The following is a 22,046-nucleotide window of genomic DNA, read 5'->3' on the forward strand; positions in this document are numbered from 1 at the left end:
TCTAATATATACTAGGTATTGCTCCAAATGCTGAAAATACAGGTGTAAATGGAATTTTCACTCAGGTGGAAAATATAAACAATAAACAAGAATACAATGGTGAAAAATGAAGATAAAGCAGAGCACAAGTGACGGGGGTAGAGGTGGAAAAATGGCCTATTTTAAATAGATCAGGAGAGACCTGAGGATGTGACTTTTTAGGAAAGACTTGCTCTACAGCTAACTTCTTTGAGAACTGATTACATGATATGCTGTATTCTGCTTTATTCTTAAACCTTGTGTTTATAATGGCTTTAGACTTTAAAATACTTTAAAGCAATTTATAGTAACTTTAAGGTACTTCTGTAAAACTGAAGTCAATCAAGAATTGCAGGGGCCAGCCCCGTGGCCTAGCGGTTAAGTGCGTGCACTCCACTGTGGCGGCCCAGCCCGGGGTTCTCAGGTTTGGATCCCAGGCACATGCTGACGCATCATTTGTCAAGTCACACCGTGGCGGCATCCCATATAAAGTAGAGGAAGATGGGCATGGATGTTAGCCCATGGCCAGTCTTCCTCAGCAAAAACAGGAGGATTGGTATCAGACGTTAGGTCAGGGCTGATCTTCCTCACAACAACAACAACAAAAAAAGAATTCCATAGGAGCATCAACTTACTTTTTACATAATCATTTATATGAGTAATTTACACAGAATCAAAAAAAGTTTTCCAGTTTAAAAGAGATTATTTAAAACTGCTAGAGAAAGTATCAGCATTCAGGTCAGAGACAAAAGATTTGAAAAAATGCTTACAGATGTCCTCACTCCAGATGAACAACACAGTCTTCCAGAAACACTCCCAGAGCTTCTTAAATCATCCCCTGTCTTTACAACTCTGGCCCTTATGCGTCTGTTTTCTTTCCGTGTTTCTCTAACTCAACGTGCCTTGTTTCCTTCTTGTTCACCCTTTCTTTTCCTGTCTTCAAACACCTCCCCTTCTAAGCCCATCAATTGCCTCTAGTTGAATAATTTCTTATTGTTGAATATATTTACTGAATATAATTTTATGTTTCATAAAATTTATTTTTAGAGTTGTGGAATGATTCAGAGTTCTCTCCAAAACAAAATGAAAAATATAAACTGTTTTTAATCTCTAGTGCTGTTAGGTTTTTATTTTAGTGGTTACCCTAGAGATTACAACATGCATCCTCCACTTACTAGAATCAAATATAAACTAGTATTTTTACCATTTCCTAGATAGTGAAAGGACTTTATTTTTCCTCTCCCACTTTTTCTGTTTTGCATTTTATTCCTACATTATTTTAAATCTCACAAGATGTTATAACCTTGTAGAGGCAATATCTATTTAGTCACCCACATATTTACCCTTTCTCATGCTCTTCATTTCTTCTTGCACCCTTGCTTCCATCTGAGAAAGCATCGTTTTCTTTCTGCCTGAAGAATCTCTTTGGTGTTCCCCTTACTGTGCATCTGCTGGTGAAAAACTCTCAATTTATGCTTACCTGAAAACGTATTTTGCCTTTATTTTTGAAGGATATTTTTGTTGAGTACAAAATAATTGGTTGACAGTTTCTTTCTTTCACCTCTCTGAAGATATCACTCCACTGTTTCCTCTCTTTCACTGTTTTTGCTGAGAAAGTCAGTTTATAGTTGTTCTTTTGAAGACAATATACCTCTTTTATCCTCTGGCTACTGTTAAGATTTTTTCTTAACATGTTCTCCTATCTCTGCATAGACAGATGCAGTCTACTCTAATATAGGAAAGCCCCAAGCAAAGGGAACCAGTTTTGAGCAGTTTTCCAATGATGTGCCGAGGAATGGTTTTCTTTTATTTATTCTGCTTGGGGTTCCTAGAGCTTCGGAGTTTGTGGCTTGACATGTTTATCAGTTTTGGAAAACTTTCTGCCATCATCTCTTCAAATATTGCTTCTAACCCATTCCCTCTCTCCCCCCTTTCTGGAATTGTGTAGTGCCCACTCTGTATGACCATCAGTGGTCTTGCGTTCCAAATGACACTCACATTCACAGGACAAATGGGTAGTAATCTAACAAGAGTTTTACTTAAATTTTTAGGATTTAAGACCAGAAACACAGTGTATCAATATGGCAGAATCAAATACATCAACAGAACTCCTTAAAACATCCAAGCGCTGCTTCCCAGACCCCTCATCATACAGGGCAGACTAGGTTGTGGGGGATGAGACCACGAGTGCCTAAAATCTACTCCAGCATTCATAACTCTCAAACAGTAACCACATCATATAGTAGCCCATTCATGCAACTTCTAAGTCCCCTACAGTTGGTGTGTTGAATTAGAAAAGACACCATAAAGGGAAGCTGGAGGTCTGTTTCCCTATAAGTTTTATCCTGGTAAAACAATGTAGTAGTAATGTAGTCCACTGGAGTATAACACGGACCTTCATAATCCTCCCAGTCCAGATGTAATTCACCAGTCACAGGTCATTTTCACCATAAATACTAGTGTTTGGTAACAGAACTGAAAAATCACATTTATCTTGGTATATATGGCCAGAGAAACTGTATTGAAAGAAAGTAAACCTGAGGTCATCTTCCCACAGAAAAAAAACTTAAGCCTGCAATTAACTTTTTCTCTACAGGTTCCAATAATATATATGTTAGACTTTTCACTGTGTGCCATGTCTCCTACACTTTCTTTCCATCATTTTGTCTCTCTCTGCTTTAGTCTGGATACTTTCTTCTAACCTATCTTCCAGTTCACCAATCCTCTCTTCAACAGAGTCTAATCTGCTGTTAAACTATCCAGAGTCCTAACTCAATTATTGTATTTTTCAGTTACAGAATTTCTTTTGATTATTTTTTATAGATTCCTATACCCTGCTAAAATTCTCCATTTTGAACCTAGTAATCACAGTAATTTTAAAGTCCATGTCTGATAACTTTAATATCTGAATCACCTGTAAGTTTGTTTCTTTTGTCTTGGCCTGTCTCCTAGAATGTTGAACAACTCTGTGTGAAAACTGTAGAGGTCCAGCTGATTTTATTTTCCTCCAGAGAATAAAGATAGGAGGCAGATCATTTTACTAAGTCTGAATTAAGCTGATTCTAAGAAGGATTTAAGTCTCCAGGGGGTTGCAAACAAAAATCCAGCTGTTTACCAGGGACCTTCTTGATAAGTGTGAACTCCAACTGTTGTCTCCCCAGGACTCAAACTCTGCTTAGCTTTTCTGCCTTTTAGCCACTGCTCTCTAAATTCACTATTACTACACATTAGCAAATGACTCAAAGAGAAAAGCCAAACAAAATGTCAGACTCACTCCAATGCATTTTTCTTCTCACTGAAATATTGACCACTCAAGTCCTGGCTGCTTTCAAATAGATTTTTAAATTTTCTCCAGATTTTCTAATTGTTCTTGACTAGAAGATTGATTTGATACAAGTTAGAAGTCAAAGCCAGATGTGGAAGTCAATCACACTAGAAAAAATGTATATGCAATAACAGAACATTAAAGTTAAAAAGGACTTTATAGATTATCTGTCAGCCTTCTATTCACACAAGGAATTTTGTGGTAACAATATTGATAGATAACCATCCAGTATCTAAGTAAATATGTCAATGACAGGAATCTAACTGATCTGTGGTACAAACTGTACCACTCCTAGACAATCTCCTTGGTAGAAAGATCCCCATTATTCTGGATTATAACTTGCCTCCTTGAAACATTCACCCAATAGTAAAAGTTCCTTCAAAACATCATTGACTATGGTGACTCCTTCTTCCAGATGATGGTACTTTAGCTATTTTAAAACAGCTATCACACTTAAAATACATTTTCTCATAATAAGAAAAATATCACGTTTCTGGGGCCAGCCCCGCGGCTTAGCGCACGCTCTGCTACTGGCAGCCTGGGTTCGGATCCCGGGTGCACACCGACACACCGCTTCTCCAGCCATGCTGAGGCGGCGTCCCACATACAGCAACTAGAAGGATGTGCAACTATGACATACAACTATCTGCTGGGGCTTTGGGGAAAAAAAGGAGGAGGATTGGCAATAGATGTTAGCTCAGAGCTGGTCTTCCTCAGCAAAAAGAGGAGGATTGGCATGGATGTTAGCTCAGGGTTGATCTTTCTCCAAAGAAAAAAATATATATATATCATGTTTCCTTTACTATACCTCATATGGTATACTTTTGGGGCTCCCCTAATTGTAATGACCATTCTCTGAATGAAATATAATTGGCTAAGTTTTTTCCAAATTGTGATGCCAAGAACTGAATGTGCAATATGCAAAATTTAGCTTAATCCAAAGTACAGCAGAACTATACTCCCTTTACAACTACCAACTGATATAGCCTCTACACATCTATTTTCCACCCAGTAATATAATTTTTACATTTAAGCATTAACAATATATACTTCCTAAACTTGTGGTCAGCTAAAACACCAATATCTTAGGAACTACTATCAACTGTTCTACTCTTTCATGCACCTGATTTTTTTTTTGTTTTTAATCTAAGTGCTAGACTTGACACTTGTCCCTATTAAATTTCACCTTCCTGGCTTTCACCTAGCAATCCAAACAGTCAATATAAATTTAAATTCTGATGCTGTGATTTGTCTATTAATTATTTTGTCTAGCTTTGTGCCATTCCAAATAGGAACTCTTACTATACTTACTAAATAGAGTCACTGACCAAAATTTCCCTCTAGGATGACACCTAACTTCTTTGGGAATAGTTGTTCAATAAACCATTCAGTGCACACTTCTTCATCTTACCCACAAAGCTACTATAAGACAAAAAGTCAAATTTCTGGCTGAAATCAGATTTATAGCATAGAAGTATAACTGTTATTGTATACAATCTGTGAATTAGTAAAGCACTATGGGACCCTGGTATAATCTGAGTAAAATGTGGATTCATCATATGATAGTTGACCTAGAATTCAAATGGGAGAATTTATAAGAATCATTTAAATTCCCCCTTTGTTTTAAATTAGTAAATCATCTGTTGTAGTATCACTGCCACATTTTTAACACTGGTAAAATATTTTGCTTAAACTCCAATATGACTAAACACAGTAAATGCTTAATATACTTGGTTCTATTATTTCATTAACTAAGTCTGGGAGAATTAAAGTCAATTATGGAATACCATATAGTACCAAGTTATACTCAAACACGTTAATAAATTAAATTAACTAATACTTATGGTATTTATCAAGTAAAGTAAGAATTTAGAAAAAAAATTTATAGTGTATTTAAAATTTTTAATCTCATTATTTTCAATTATGATAGCTAGATAACTACCTTAGAATTACTTTGTAATTTAGAAATTGAGAGATGTTAAATGAGAACATATTGCTCATTGTGGTTTTAATAGTACATAACATGTATAAGAAAATATAAAGAAAAGATTCTGAAAAAACTTATTTTAATAAATTGATACATTAGCATTCAGAATGAGACAAATTATAGCAAGATTTGATAATTATCTTTAATCATATAAAAGGATATTTAAAAAATCTAAGGGCAAATAAAAAAAAAGAATTAACACTTTAAAAACAAAGTCACCACCAAAAGAAATACAGTAAAATTTATCAGAGGCAAACATTGTTAAACATAAGACACCACTTAAGCAAGAATACTGTTTCCTTGAAGGGGTGAATAAGCTTTCTATTATTAGCAGAGATAAGAGCTGCCTGAAATTCTTTCCTTAATAACACCATACTAAAAATAAAATGGTTCACCACATTTCAAAATAAACACATTGCTTTGCATATGCATTTCAATAGTTTAAATAATAGATAAAAGTCTATTCAACCTGAATCAAGGTGCTTTCTCTTATATTTGCATCTAATAAATATACCAGGGAGATTTGCTCTCATTTTTATAACACATTCAAAATTTTAGAGGTCTTGGGCCACCCACTTAAAGGATTCAAGATTAGATCTTCTGCTAGATCAAACTGAATTATCTGCTTGGCTTCAAAAACTTAACTACTTTCTCTACAGAATATTTTCCCCATCATCAAGGAAACCACACGAATCTCAAAAGAATAAATGGGGCAGTATCATCGTTACAAGGCAGTACCAAATGCTTTGAGGAAAGCTAACATGGGCCACAAGATAAGTGATTTTGGCATGTTTTTACCAAAAACTAGATTAAGCAGTGCTTAATCGTATGTCAGCATGGAAAAAGAAGACTGTCTATAGAACAGACGTAATTACCTCAGTATATGATCAAACCACAAACATCCTTTCTAATTTACACAGATATATAAGGAGAAAGTTTGTATAAAGGCATTTTTAGCTCAGTTTGCATTTTCTGTAGTTTAAAAAAATGAGGGGCCAGCCCCATAACACAGTAGTTAAGTTTGGCATGCTCCGCACCGGCAGCCTGGGTTTGCAGGTTCAGATCCCAGGCATGGACCCACACCACTTGTCAGCCATGCTGTGGGGGCAACCTACATACAAAATAGAGGAAGACTGGCACAGATGTTAGCTCAGAGTGAATCTTCTTCACCAGAAAAAAAAAAATGAACTGTATTATTTTGGTTCTACTTTAAGTAGACATGGCCTTAAAAATAACCCATACATAAAAACCGCCAGCTGCTGCTCACACTCTCCTCCCAGTCCCAATTTTTGCCTCCTTCCTCCAAGAGTTCTGTGATTGCTACCACAGGATCTAGAGTATGTGTATGTGACAGTGTTTGTGTATATGCATTAGGAGTGGTATATACGAGAAGGTATTAAGCAAGCAGCATGTAGAGAATTAGTTTTCTGAACATATTCAAATGAAATATGAAAGAAGACATGGGAAAAACAAAACAGGAGATAGCAAATTCTTCCTCCTCCTCACCAAATAAATTTCTGATCTCAGAACCAGATCACAGATTATTCTCAGAGTTCAGCTAATTATGGGTTTAAGTGCATAATAGGACCTAAGTACATAAAAGTACCTGAGAGTTAAGTAATTTCAAGTATCTTTTCACCTAAATTTTCTCATGTACTTCTCATAACAGTGTAAGAGAACATATGGTATTATCCTCTTTTTTATAGATCAAGTGACTTTGGTTTAAGGCCACACAGCCGGCTTACACCACAGCAAAAGTTCCACACCAGGTCTTCCAAATCCAATGTCCTCTATACTATATACCACATTGCCTTTGTGGATTTACCTTGAACCTATCCACCATTTATAACCCTGTTTCCTATAGGAAAATATCTTTTGAGAGTCAATCAACTGATTATACAAAATGAACAAAATCCATTCAGAAATTCAGAACAAAATTACCCATGTCGAAATCATAAATGACACATAAGTCAGCAAAAAAATCTAAATAGCACATCATTTACCTAATTGTTTGAGAGAGATGACTGAACTGATTTTGATTCAAACACTAATCTTCTGGTTTTTGAGAAGAAACATAGATTCATTACTTGGAACTATTGTTTAACACTTGTTTAGAATTTGCATGATTTCAAAAGTAAAGTCAGTTCAGCTAATAACTTATATGAACATTCACTATTATTTCCATTTCATTCTTATTTTATTCATTTTCCATATTTGTGAAAAAACAAATTACATGACTTAGCCAAAAAGGATATGCATTTTAATATAAATGTTAATAATTAGGTATAATATAGCACAAATAAATTAGTCATTAAGACCTGTCTTCGGGCCTGCCCGGTAGCGTAGCGGTTAAGTTCGCATGTTCCGCTTTGGCAGCCCGCGGTTCGCCAGTTCGGTTCCTGGGCGTGGACCTACTCACTGCTGATCAAGCCATGCTGAGGCAGTGTCCCACACAGAAGAAGTAGATGGACCTACAACTAGGATATACAACTATGTACTGGAGCTTTGGGGAGGAAAAAAAAGAAAAAGAGGAAGATTGGCAACAGATGTCAGCGCAGGGCCAATCTTCCTCAAAAAAAAAAAAAAGGACTTTCTTCAATGCAGGCAACCAAAAAATAGGGGCAGATTATTACAGCTATGTCTCAATATCACTATCAGAATTGAAGGCATTTCTACACACAGCAAACACTTACTAACACCTCACACATTGTGCGCAATTTACTCACAAAGATCATGCATCTAGTCATCTCAACAACAGTGCCATCAATTTGTATAGCAATTTATCTTTTTTAAAGCCATTTTATCTACTTTGACTCATTTAATCCTCCTAAAAATTCTAGAAGATAGGTAAGTCTAGAAGGTAGGTAGGTCAAGAGTTGTTATCACCATTTTACAAAGGAGGCAACCGAGGCTCAGAGAAGTTTAATGGTTTTCCCAAAGCAATATAACTGGCAGTGGAATGGATTAAAATGCAGAGCTAATGCCTTCCAAAACCAATGCTTCTTCTAGGCCATCAAATCATTTTTACAAGTTCTCTTTAGTTTGATTACTAAAGGCTGCTGGTAATCTCTAGTCAAGGTTACTTTCATAGCAAGAAAAAAACTGAATTATCTGGTATTTCTAAGAAATTTGGGTTAAAACTGTCAGAATTCAGCACATTCATCATATAAGAAATGGAATGGATTGAGCATATGAGTAAAAGTCTGGAATATGAAAATATAAATTTTAACCATACATATGGAATTTCAAAAAAACTTTTATTCTCTCTAAATGTGGACTACAATAAAGACATTTAAATCTTATTTCCTCAATCCTTGATAAATAGCTACGGATATGTAAAATTATATCCTTGTAGATTTGAAACTCATAAGACAATATACTATGCATTTTGACTTTACATTCCATATAGCATGGACTTCGGAGTCAGAGAACCCTGAATCTGACTGCCAATTCTGCCACTTACTACCACTGTGACCTTGGGCAAGTTACTTAAAAAGCATCTTATTCTCAGGGTGACCCCGTGGCCGAGTGATTCAAGTTCGGCGCACTCCGCTTTGGCAGCCTGGGTTCATGGGTGCCAATCTCAGGTGTGGACCTGCTCCACTCATCAGCGATGCTGTGGAGGCATCCCACATACAAAACAGAGGAAGACTGGCACGGATGTTAGCTCAGGGCTACTCTTCCTCAAAAAAAAAAAAAGAGGAAGATTGCTAAACGGATGTTAGCTCAGGGCGAATCTTCCTTACCAAAAAAAAAAACTATCTGATTCTCAATTTCTCCATTTGTAAAATGGAGATAATACCAAACTCAGAGGATTGCTCTGGGAAATAAATAAAATCAAGTGCATATATAGTACTTAGAATATAGTAAAAACTGAACCAAACTGTAGCTTTTATCACTCAAGTGTTACAAATGTGCTTCCCTTTTCTTTTGTTCTACATGACATCTACATTTCAGCTCTGTTCTTCAGTAATTCAAATTTCCATTAAGCCAGAGGAACAGTTAAACACATCCATATTTTGGAATTAAATCTTTAAAAAATCAGTTTAATGATAAAGTTGTAAAAGACCTGAGAGATTAGGTGTTCTGGTGTCATCCTTTAGGAGAAGTAAACAAGGCCTAGAGAGGTTAAATGTCCTGTTCAGGGCCTTGACACTACACATGGGAGTCAAAAACAGTCCCAGAAAGAGCCCAAAATAGCAGAGGCACAATTCTCAGAGCCACCAACTGACCAGGCAGTTGTCTGAAACTGAATTTATCATTTAGGACTTGGAATTTACATTTCAAAATGGTAACATTGCTTGTTTAAAAATTTTAATCAAAGTTTTAACAGCTTTTCTTTCTTGTTATCTCAAAAAAGGGGAGAATTAGTAAAATATTTACTGAATTTCTTGACAGCCAATTCTGTGGGCCATTCACGTAACTATCCGAAAAAGAGAGAAGGTAATTCCTCGATGAGAATTTGCTGATTAGGAAGAATGTGATCACAAAATATTCCTTGGGGTACAATTCCAATGAAGAGTAACTATTTCATAAACCAAACCTATCAGTGTTCACCTTGAAAATGCAGGCTTCTTTTTAAGTAAATAATTAGCATTCTATTATAAATATATATTTATTTCTTCAACCAGTCTTTGTATAACACAAACAACAGACCTATTCTTCTAGAATTTCTATCACCTTTAATATTTAGATAACAAGTCTAATTACAAGAGCTCTTAAACAGCTGTTCTACCCTACCCTAGAAGGAGGAAGAACCAAAACAATCAATATAGAGAAAAAATTTAAGTAAATAAAAAGCATTATTTTCAAACTCTGCCAGCCAGCATAATCTGTTTCCATAAGCACTCCCCTAGTAATCTAACAGTAAAATAGAATAATGAAGGAGAAAATTCAATTTAGAATATTATAAATAAGGTTTTAATTATTTATCAACAAATAGAGGATTTCCATATACTTTTTAAAAATAACTTGAAACCAATGCTATTAAATGAAAACTATGCCATTTTCAATTTTTGATTATTGTACCTAACTTGGGTCCATACTGATACATCAATAATTGAAGTTAAATTTTCAAAATCTATAATCAGCATAACCGTTAAGAGAGAAGGCACATAAAATGAAACTCACTCTTCCATTTCCATGTTTTTACAGCCATATAAAACTAACTTATCTACTATTAAGTTTTTTAGCAGATACTAATGTTACAAAGTCTAAATCTATAACAATTAAAAACGTGTGTGTTTTCAACAAAAGGTTCTGGGATAATTGGATACTCATATTCAAAAAACTGACCTTAGAACCTCATCTTTATACCATACTCAGACACTAACTCAAAATAAGTCATAGACTTAAATATAAGAGCTAAAACAACAAAACATTTAGAAGACAACATAAGAGAAAAATCCTTGAGACCTAAAGCAAAGATTTCTTAGACATAACACCAAAAGCATGGTCCATAAAAGGAAAAAAATCAATAAACCAGACCTCATGAAGATTCAAAACTTTTTTACTTCAAAAGATACCATTAAGAAAATGAAAAGTCAGGGCCAGTCCCAGTGGCCTAGTGGTTAAGTTTGGTGTGCTCCGTTTCAGCAGCCTGTGTTCAGTTCCCGGGCACGGACTTACACCGCTCTGTTAGCAGCCATGTTGTGCTGGCAACCACATACTAAAAAATAGAGGAAGATTGGCATGGATGTTAGCTCAGGGTGAATCTTCCTCAACAACAAAAAAAAAGAAAATGAAAAGTCAAAAAACAGACTGGGAGAAAATATTTGTAAAATATATCCAATAAGAGACTTATATCCGGAAGTTATAAAGAATTCTTGTAACTCAATTTATGAGATGGCAAACAACCCAATCAAAAAATGAGCAGGGGCCGGCCTGGTGGCATAGTGGTTAGGTTCACACGCTCCACTTCGGTGGCCTGGGGTTCGCAGGTTCGGATCCCGGGTGCGGACCAACACACACCACTTGTCAAGCCACAGTGTGCCAGGCATCCCACATATAAAGTGGAGGAAGATGGGCACGGATGTTGGCCCAGGGCCGATCTTCCTTGGCAAAAAAAAGAGGAAGACTGGCAATGGATGTCAGCTCAGGGCTAATCTGCCTCCCCCACACCCCCCAAAAAAAGAGCAAAAGAGGGGCCAGCCCATGGCGTAGTGGTTAAGTTTGTGTGCTTCGCTTCGGCAGCCTGGGGTTCAAGGATTTGGATCCCAGGCACCAACCTACGCACCGCTTATCAAGCCATGGTGTGGTGGCATCCCACATACAAAATAGAGGAAGACTGGCACAGATGTTAACTCAGGGCTAATTTTCCTCAAGCAAAAAGAGGAAGATTGGCAACAGATGTTAGCTCAGGGCCAACCTTCCTCACCAAAAAAAAAAAACCTGAGCCAAAGATATGAACAGACATCTCACCCAAGAAGATATATAAATGGCTAATAAGTACACGAAAAGATGTTCAACATCACTAGTCATTAGGGAAATGCAAATTAAAGCCACAATGAGATGCCATTTCACACTCATTAGAATGGCTATTAGACAGACAATAACAAAGGTTAGTGAGGATATGGCGAATCAAGAACCCTCATACATTGTTGGTAGGCCTGTAAAATGGTACAACCACTTTGGAAAACAGTTTGTAGTTTCTCTAAAAGCTAAACATAAAACTACAATATGACCCAGCAATTCTACTCCAAGGTATCTAAGATATATAAGGTATCTAAGATATATAAAAACATATGTCCACACAAAGACTTGCATGTGAATGTTTGTGACGGCATCATTTGTAACCGCCCCAATCTGAAAACAATGTCCATCAAATGGTGAATGTACAGACACAATGTGGCATATCCACACAATAGATTATTACTCAGCAACAAAAAGGAACAAACTAGTGACACACTCTATGTCACGCATGAACCTCAAAAACATTGTTAAATTAGTCAGACATGAGAGACTCCACACTGAGTGTCCCCATTTACAAGAAGTGGCCAGAGAAAGCAAATTTATACAGACAGAAAATAGATTAGTGGTTTCCTGGGGCTGAGGGCAGGAACAAGGATTAACCGTAACCAGGCATGAGGGATCCTATTGTGGTGATGAAAACATTCTAAAATTGATCTATCATGATGGTTGCACCATTTGGTAAAGTTACTAAAAATCATTGAATTGTTCACCTGGAATGAGTGAATTTTATACATAAAATATACCTCAATAAAGCTGTTTTTAAAAATGTACGTACTTTTGTTTCTTGTCCCTCGACGAATTAAATGAGTAACTTTAGATTGTAGCAACTTCCATAATTTTTATTGAACAACTCTAATCTTGGATGGGAAACCACAGTCTAACTTTACAAAGGCTGTAACCTAGCCTTCAGAACAGCCCTCCAACTGGCTGCTCATTGGACAGGGGTCCTCCAGGAAAAGGATTTCTCATCAATCAAAGTATATTCTGTTGGCCTATATTTGAAGAAGCCAGTGCCTAGAAGCAGCTCAAGAGTATACAAAAGAGATTCAAGCTGTCCTCTGACAAGGGGCCAATTGAGTTGATGGGTGTTCTAGTCTACATTCAGATTACAGCTGAAGAATTTAAAAAGATAAACAAAAATGTTTTGAAAGGACATAGGGTAAGTTATATAACTTTAAGAGTGTACATGTCCAGATGGCCAAGGCACTGTTTGCTTCAGGAAGTGAATAATGTCCAAACACATTAGTCCTCAGTAATGATACTTAATGACGAGTAACGTTACAAGCATTAATCCAATCCCTGGATCTTCCTATATTCAAGCTAAATATATTCTCTGAACTATGCACTTTATTTACGAGGTCTTTCAAAAATAATCCAGGACTTCATAGCCTCATAGGACTTCAAAGAATTTTACAACCTTTTTAGGTCTTTACACAAACAGTACCTTATCTGTGAGGCCTTGCCTGACAACTTTATTGAAAATTGTCAACCTCACAAAACTCCCTATGCTCCCTTCCCTGATTCATTTTTCTCAACAGCACTAGACATGCTATATAGTTTACATACATATTATGATTATCGTTCGTCTTCCCCTACTAGAATATAAGCTCCACAAAAGGAGGGATTTTAATCTGGTTTTGTTTCTTGCTGTATCCTCACCGCCCAGAACCGTGGCCAGCACATCATAGGTGTACAATAAGCATTTTCTAAACAAAACGGTATCAGATATGTGGAAGTAAATAAGAGCTGATGCAAACAATGAGTTTCTTCTACCTATTTAACAGCCTTGATTTAAGATTAAAATATGAATTTTAAACCAAATAAAGGCCTCAGAATAAAATCTCCAAACTGCCTACTGAACTTCTACAGCAAAAAGAAAAAAAAAATTCAACATTTTACTTATAATCCTGGATGTGCAACAATCAAAGGGAAAGTATACTTAATAAGCTGGCTCTAGTTCTGGAAAGAGGACAAAACAATTCAATCCCATGTGACTTATTAACAACAGAAAAGGAAAGTTCAATACTTAACTACTAAGAAGTAAAACATTTCAAAAGCAGCCTGTTTTTCTACACCCAAAATGGGATCCTATCACCAAGAAAACAGACCTCAGCGGAATATGCCTTAGCAGTTCTGGCCTCCTCAGCCCCACATCCTCCAAGGTCAACACCAAGGGGGCTTTTTTCTCTGCCCCACTCCTGAAGCCTTCCTAGAACCATTTTACACATGCCAAACAACCTTCCGAACTCCCAGCTCTAATCAACCCCTGACAAATCCAGCTGCATGCCAGCCCTTCACATGCCCAGCAGAAAGACCGACCCACCTCTCGCCCCTGGAGCACCCCCTAGACAGCCAGCCCCACCAACCCAGAGCCCGGGAGCATGCAAGAATCGGGAGGGCAGGGACCTCCCAGCCTGCCCAGAATCGGAAGACATTTTACTCTTCATCCTGGTTCTGCCAATTTCTGTGTGACCTTGAGCACGTTCCTCAGCCTCTAGGGGTCCCCGTTTTCTCACCTTCAACGTGAGAAGAACACCTGCCCCCAGCTGCTGTGAGAATTACAGATCACAAGGAAAGCACCTAACGGGACACCTGGCAGAATGGAAACTCAACCATCAGGACCGTGGAGGAGCCCCCCGTCCGGCCCATGCCGCAGCTGGAAGGCACGCCACCGCCGAGTCCGCGCTCCCGGGTCTACAGAAGGTACTGACGTCCGCGCAGGGGAAGCGCCTCGCTCCCGACCACCGGACGTGCGGCTGGGCGCGGGCCCTGGACCCCGGCACTGCGGCCCCCGCCCTCGCCCTCGCCCTCCTCTCCGGCCCTTGCCCTGCACCTGCCACCACTGCGGGGCCAGGCGCGCCCGCGCCCTCCCGGGGCCCCGGCTCCGCGCGGCCGGGCCGCTCCACCTGCCACCAGGCCCGCGCCCGCCGCCCGTCGCCCGCCACCCTCCCGCCCGGGCTCCGGGGCTCGGCCCGGCCCGGCCTCGGCGAAGCGGACGGCCTGGCGTACTCAACTCTTCACTTTGCCGAAGGTGCCGACGCCCAGCGTGTCCCCCAGCACGTAGTGGCCGATCTTCACCCGCCCGTCGTGCTTCTGCTTCTCAGCCATCTTCGGCGTGCGCGGCCTCGCCGCCGCCCGCTCCTCCGCCCGCTCCCCCGCCGCCGCCGCGGGCTCCTCAGCGCGGCCGCCGCCGCCTACCCACAGTGCAGCGGGACCGGGGGGGGGGGCCCGGGGCGGAGGGGCGCGGCGGGGGAGGGGCGCGGCGGGGGGGTGGGGGGACTCGCTAAACGGCGGAGGCTGGGCGCGCAGACCCACCGAGGGGGCGCGGCCAGAGGCCGGGGGCCGGACCCGGCCGCGGAGCGGAGGGAGGGGCCGGAGCGCGGGCGGGGGTGGGGGGAGGCCGACAGGTGCGCGGGGAGCCGTGAAGGGACGGCGCCCTCACCTGCGGAGGGGCCGAGGGCGAGAGGGTGCTCTAGGGGGCCCGTTAGGAGGAAAACGGAAGAGAGTGAAAGTGTGCGGCTGAGATTTGGGCGAATCTTAGCGAATGGAAAGAGATGGGAGTCGAATTCGAAGCAGAGAAACAGGCCCACAGTGTGGGGAGCGAGGGGATGTGAAAACCGCAGTGTGAGCATGAGGGAGCTCAGGGATGGGAGGCGGCGGGGGCCGGGATCCAAGGTCAGCCCGAGGAGAGCCAGGAGGAAGTTCCTCACGTCACGGCCTGGAAGTTTTTGATACAGGTCGTGGCACACACGGAACGCAATGCTGTGCTCTCTTCAATTGTCCTCCTCTACGTATTTCATCATTTTCAATTATTTTGTCCTAGAGATGGAAGAGACCCTCTCCTCCAGAGCTCTCCATTCTAACTAATTTGCACAAAGTTCTTCATTAAATCAGTCACAATATTTGCTTGATGGTATTTAGCACATACATAGATAAATATATAGTGTAGAAATAGCCTGTGATGGGGCTGCACCAGAGGAAAATAGTGCAAGAAATGAAAAGGGAAATTGAATATAGTGAGCATAGGAAGTAAAATACATAAGAGACAAAGAGAATTGTGAAGAGGAAGGGCTATAAGGGCACAAATGAATGAAAGATAAAGATAGAAGGTGGGGGGACAAAATGGTAAGAGGAAACAAAGGCGCGACACCCAGGTAGTGTATTGAATACTGACAGGAATTTAGTAATGAAGGAATGTCTTCCTTCCTTCCTTCCTACCTTCCTTCCTTCTTCCCTTCCTCCTTGCCTCCCTCCCTCCCTTCCTTCCGTGTCGTCCTGTTCTTCAATGTTGCCTGTCTCTCAGTGCTTGCAAATTATTTGCTGATTGGAATAAATGTTTAAGGATTAGTTGAACATTTTTAACGTTGTGCATGACGATGACGTTTCAAGGTCACATTCCTCAAACAAGAAGTGTCTTATCACGCTGTTTATGTGTAAAGAGAGAAATATATTGATCAGAAAGAATAAGATGTAACAGAAGTTTGTTTTCTGAGAAGTGATAGATATACAAATGGCAAATATACATACATTCTTGTTTAGACACCGTGACGATCTAATGAGAGATGATCACACCTTATAAATTATAGATATCGCAGCTGTTGAACAGAGGCTATTTTTGTTCATTCTTGGGATCATCTTTCTTGCTGACAAGAAGTATCATTTAAGAATCACTCTACCTAGCTGGCAATTTGGAGAAAATAGCCAGTTATTTTTGATGCTGACCCTTCCTTCATTTGGTTAAGGGTCACTCCTTCAGTATTCATTCAAGTGAATACGGAAGCAAAATACATATTCTGCTTTTGAGATACAAGATGTATGTCTGTCTCTTGTTCTAACATCCCATTAAAAGATGTTGAAAAGTCTGTTAGATTGGTTTCTTGAAGCTGCGTGAAGACCGACGATAGAGATTTTAAAGGTTTCTGCACTGTCTTAACTATTTGTTGATAACTACAACTTAAATGATTATATCCTTCATAACTATGATCCTTACCTAGCAACTATAATAAATAAATAAATAAAATAAAACTACCCTGTAGCTTTATTATTATGCCAAACAGGTGTATGATACTTTGTTGATTAAAAAGTTCATTTAAACACAATTATCTCATTTAATTGTCGTAAAAGAAACTTAACTATTATCCCCATTTTATAGATGATAAAACTTAGTTTTTCACTGTCTGATTTGGCCAAGGCTAATCAGTTCAGTGGCAGAGTCAGAACTCAATATCCAGTTCTGACCTGTCCTTTTGTCTTTCTACTATGCCACAGCTGCTTATAAATAAAGATCATGTGGTGCTCCAAGAATGTTTAATGATTTTTTTTTTTTTTGCTGTGTATTTTTTGTGTGTGTGTGAGAGGAAGATCAGCCCTGAGCTAACATCCGTGCTAATCCTCCTCTTTTTGCTGAGGAAGACCAGCTCTGAGCTAACATCTATTGCCAATCTTCCTCCTTTTTCTCCCCAAAGCCCCAGTAGATAGTTGTATGTCATAGTTGCACATCCTTCTAGTTGCTGTATGTGGGACGCAGCCTCAGCATGGCCGGAGAAGCGGTGCCTCGGTGCGCGCCCGGGATCCGAACCCCGGCGGCCAGCAGCAGAGCGCACGCACTTAACCGCTAAGCCACGGGGCTGGCCCTCCAAGAACGTTTAAGATGTTCACAATTAAGAGTCCCAGTCTCCTATTTTTATTATTTCTAGAGCAGGCCAACAATATATACTTTAAACTCATATTTTTAGCTGTTTTCCCCTCTTTTATTTAGAGGGAAGATTGAATGCTAAGTAGGTGAGAAAGGTGGGAAAGGGCACCCCTTGGTGGCAGCACTCAGCCGTCTAGTGCCCTGACCATTTCAGGTGTGGTTCCATGTTTGCCTCACCCCACCCTGCAGTACAAACCTGACAGTTAATCAGACCAAATCTCCTTAAGGGTCATGCCCCTTGGGGGTCTCACCCCCCAAAATGTTCTGGTAGATAGAATGTTCCCCATTGTATTATTTTCCAGTGATGTTTCAGTGTCTCTGTGTTGTTTAGTACCAATGTCTAAGATGAGTGCCCCAGGCAGCTACTCAGTTCTTAACCCTGGTCAACTGTTCCTGCTTTACCCTCCTACTGTTGGGTCTTTGGGGTTATTTTACTTCAAATATTCTAAAGTGGGGCCTGAATAAGAGAATAATGGCGTACCACTGAACTCATATACTATACTAGAGTCTGTTGGTATTATCAATAACCAGTTCCTTCAAGTCTTTGCTCACAGTCACCTTCTCGCTGAGGCTTACCTTCTCTGACCAGCTTATTGAAAATGGCAATTTCCTAGGCATTTTGTTCTTTTGGTTGCAATTGTAAATGGGACTGTATTCTCGATTTCTCTTTCTGCTAGTTGGTTGTTAGTGTATAGAAATGCAACTGATTTTTGTATGTTGATTTTGTAGCCTGCAACTTTACTGTATTCATTGACTATTTCTAATAGTTTTTGGTGGATTCTTTAGGGTTTTCTATGTAGAGAATCATGTCATCCACAAATAGCGACAGTTTTACCTCTTGCTTTCTGATTTGGATCCCTTTTATTTCTTTTTCTTGCCTGATTGCTCTGGCTAAAACTTCCATTACTATGTTGAATAAGAGTGGTGCAAGTGGGCACCCATGTCTTGTTCCTGTTCTCAGAGGGATGGCTTTCAGTTTTTCACTGTTGAATATGATGTTGGCTGTGGGTTCGTCATATATGGCCTTTATTATGTTGAGGTAGTTCTATAGAAGAAGGAAACTACTATACTCATTTTATTGAGAGCTTTTATGATAAATGGATGTTGGATCTTGCCAAATGCTTTCTCATCTCACCCACACTCCCTGCTCTGCACTCTCCATCCTCCAACCCTTCTCAACATTTTTCCACGGCACTTACCTTCTAACATACTATTTAATTTAGACGTTTATTATGTTTTTGTTTTGTCTGTCTCTGAACTAGAACATAAGCTTCACGAGAGAGGATTGTTTTCTCTATTTTGTTCACCAATGTATCCTGAGCTCCCAGAACACTGCCTAGCAAATTATAGGCACTCAAGTGGATTCAGCTTGTGTGGCACCTGAGGTTTATGTGATGTGGGGGACCTCTTTAAGGAAAAAAAATGCAAAATTGGGTATGAAAGCGTATATTTATTTGAAATGAAAAAACACATCTACACATTTTTTGAAGCTGACAACACAAAGATCTCTAAATCTAGAAGAAAATCATATTTTTATAAATTAGCTATCCTGCATGCCTTGCTAATACTTGTTTTCTACATTTTTTGGCTGCATATTCTTTGATTGCCTCTTCATAGTTTGTAACATTTTTTATGGAAAGAATAGAAAGATAATTCTCTCCTTCCTCTAGCATGGTTGATCAAGTTTTGATTACATGTTTCTCTTTAGGGTTCCCATAGCACTTTTTTTCATATAGCTATTATAGCATCTATCATTTCTGTTATTATATATATGAATATTTCATATATAAATGAATATTTCATATATATATGAAAATGACATACCCCATCTGCTCTTCCTAGGGCCTAACCTAACCTGGTACATCATTCCAAAAATATTTGTTGAATTGAAATAAAGAAAACGGTTACTAAACTATAAAATCAAGAAGCAAGAATACAGGGAGGAGCACTTTAAAAAAGAAGTCAAAATTAATAGCAGCTCCATTTTATGCGTACAGATATTAAATACAGAGCATAATTTTCCATCTCAGTGTACTAGTCACTAGTGAGGTTGGAGATAGGCATAAGCCAGACCATATAGGACCTTATATATTCATGAGCAAGTGTTCCTCGTATTGTTTTCCAGTTTAAAATAAAAAGAAAATTGGACACTCAGTGATTAATGAAATGTGTTGATAGTATCTTATATGTAGTACAAATTCAATAATTACTTCTTTTTTAATTTTTATTATGAAAAATTTCAGACACCAAAGTAAAGTAGTATTAATAATCCCCACCCTTAATGATTATCGACATTGTTAACATTTACCAATCTATCTTTGATCAAAATTTGTTTGTTTCCTGGGGTGTTTTGAAGCAAATAACCAGATACGTTATTTCACTGGTCAATACTTCAGGATATAGCTCTAACAGATAAGAACTTCTTTCTAGCATAACCATACTACCACTATCACATCTAACAAAATTAACAGTAATTCCTTACTGTTATGGAATACCCACTCTGTGTTCAATTCCCCTTGATTGTCCTAAGAACGTAATTTTACGTTTGGTTTATTCTAATCAAGATTAAAAAAAAGGCCTACAGTTAGCATTTTGTTGATATGGATCTTATGTCTCCTTTAATCTATAATGATTTTTCCTCCCCCTCTTTTTTTAAAATGTCATTTATTTGTTGAAAAACTGGGTCATTTTACCTGGTGAATATCCTAAACCCTGTTGATTTAGCTCAGTAATTATTCTTGATCAGAAGTGGTAGTATGGAGCCAGCCCCGTGGCTTAGCGGTTAAGTGCACGCCCTCCACTGTTGGCCGCCCAGGGTTCGGATCCCGGGCGCGCACCGACGCACCGCTTCTCCGGCCATGCTGAGGCTGCGTCCCACATACAGCAACTAGAAGGATGTGCAACTATGACATACAACTATCTACTGGGACTTTGGGGAAGAAAAGGAGGAGGATTGGCAGTGGATGTTAGCTCAGAGCTGGTCTTCCTCAGCAAAAAGAGGAGGATTAGCATGGATGTTAGCTCAGGGTTGATCTTCCTCACAAAAAAAAAAAAGAAGAAGAAGAAGTGGTAGTATGGTGTGGTAGACAAAGCACAGTATTTAGAAACAAAAATCCCAAGTTCATATCCCTGTTTAGCTTCTTTTTTTCGTGTGTGTGTGAGGAAGATCAGCCCTGTGCTAACATCTGCCAATCCCTCTTTTTTTGCTGAGGAAGACTGGCCCTGGGCTAACATCCGTGCCCATCTTCCTCCACTTTATATGGGACGCCGCCACAGCATGACTTGCCAAGCAGTGCGTCGGTGCACGCCTGGGATCCGAACCGGCGGACCCCAGGACACCACCACAGCAGAGCGCGCGCATTTAACTGCTTGTGCGACTGGGCAGGCCGTTTAGCCTCTTAGCAGTGTGTCCTTAGACAGATCATTTCACTTCTCATTGGTAAAACTAGTAGTGTTGAACTGATTATATTTAAAGTTCTTTTTGGTTGTTAGGAAATTCAGCTCCCAAATCCCACTCCCCATTTTAGAATGCAACTATCAAAGGAAAGAGATAAGGAGGTTACTATAAAGTGCTGCAGGCTATAGTCCGCAGTATCTCAACAAACGGTTTGACCTTGGTACATTGTTTTCCCTACACACATTTTACCTCTTGACATTATTATTATTGGTTTGTAAGGTTGTGAGAATAATATTACCTGACCCAATCTCCTTCAAAACGATAAGTAGATGCAATACGTGTGACAATACTTAAAACCCTTTCAAGGAAATGTAATATACAACTTTGAGATGTTATTTTTAGCAGCTACCCTAGCAACAAATATTAAACTTAATGGAATCCATTTCCATTTCGTGGCTGAGTACATTTCTAAATTGCTTCAATATGAGTCAACGTTGTAATTTTCAGTGTAGCTGAGAAAAAATAAGACATTTTGGATCAGATTTCCACCATGAGCAGATGCATTAATTGGAATAACAAAGGTTGTTTGCTTTGCTGTATAAACATTATGGATCTGACAGAACTTTAGAATCTTGCTTTCATGTGTGTGTTGACAGCTTGTCTGAAAAAAGCTCAAACACACTTTTAGATCAGTTAAATCAATTTTCCCCCCCGCTGGCAGGGATTCAGTGCCTATCTATAAGAATACTTTTATTTATTTATTTTTTGTGTGTGAGGAAGATCAGCCCTGAGCTAACATCCATGCCAATCCTCCTCTTTTATTTATTTATGTTTTTTGCTGAGGAAGACTGGCCCTTAGCTAACATCTATTGCCAATCCTCCTCCTTTCTTTCCCTTTTTCTCCCCAAAGTCCCAGTAGATAGTTGTACGTCATAGTTGCACATCCCTCTAGTTGCTGTATGTGGGATGCCACCTCAGCATGGCCAGACAAGTGGTGCGTTGCTGCGTGCCCGGATCCGAACCCGGGCCGCCAGTAGTGGAGCGCGCACACTTAACAGCTAAGCCACAGGGCCGGCCCCCTATACTGAATACTTTTAAATTGGTGACGTTTGAATAAGGAAATACCAATGTCACCTTGAGTTGATTATCATCT

At 39.4% G+C, this 22,046-nt stretch overlaps 1 protein-coding gene across 5 annotated transcripts in view; it reads right to left on the reverse strand.

The window, feature by feature from the left end:
- PRKAA2 (protein kinase AMP-activated catalytic subunit alpha 2) overlaps nucleotides 1-22,046 on the reverse strand; it is a 114,786-nt gene that overhangs the window by 76,258 nt on the left and 16,482 nt on the right. The window contains exon 1 of one of the 5 annotated variants that reach the window (XM_087445854.1): nucleotides 14,816-14,998. The exons of 1 other annotated variant lie outside the window; for it this stretch is intronic. In XM_087445854.1, coding sequence (XP_087301980.1) covers nucleotides 14,816-14,909 — 94 coding nt within the window. In that variant the 5' untranslated portion in view covers nucleotides 14,910-14,998. Of the gene's footprint in view, nucleotides 1-14,317; nucleotides 14,341-14,815; nucleotides 14,999-22,046 lie in introns of those variants that run through there. 3 more of the 5 variants (XM_087445852.1, XM_087445857.1, XM_087445858.1) reach the window with 3 other exon arrangements.

The sequence above is a fragment of the Ceratotherium simum genome, chromosome 22 (assembly GCF_057802395.1).
Source record: "Ceratotherium simum simum isolate JZ-2026a chromosome 22, ASM5780239v1, whole genome shotgun sequence".
NCBI classification, from domain to species: Eukaryota; Metazoa; Chordata; class Mammalia; order Perissodactyla; family Rhinocerotidae; genus Ceratotherium; species Ceratotherium simum.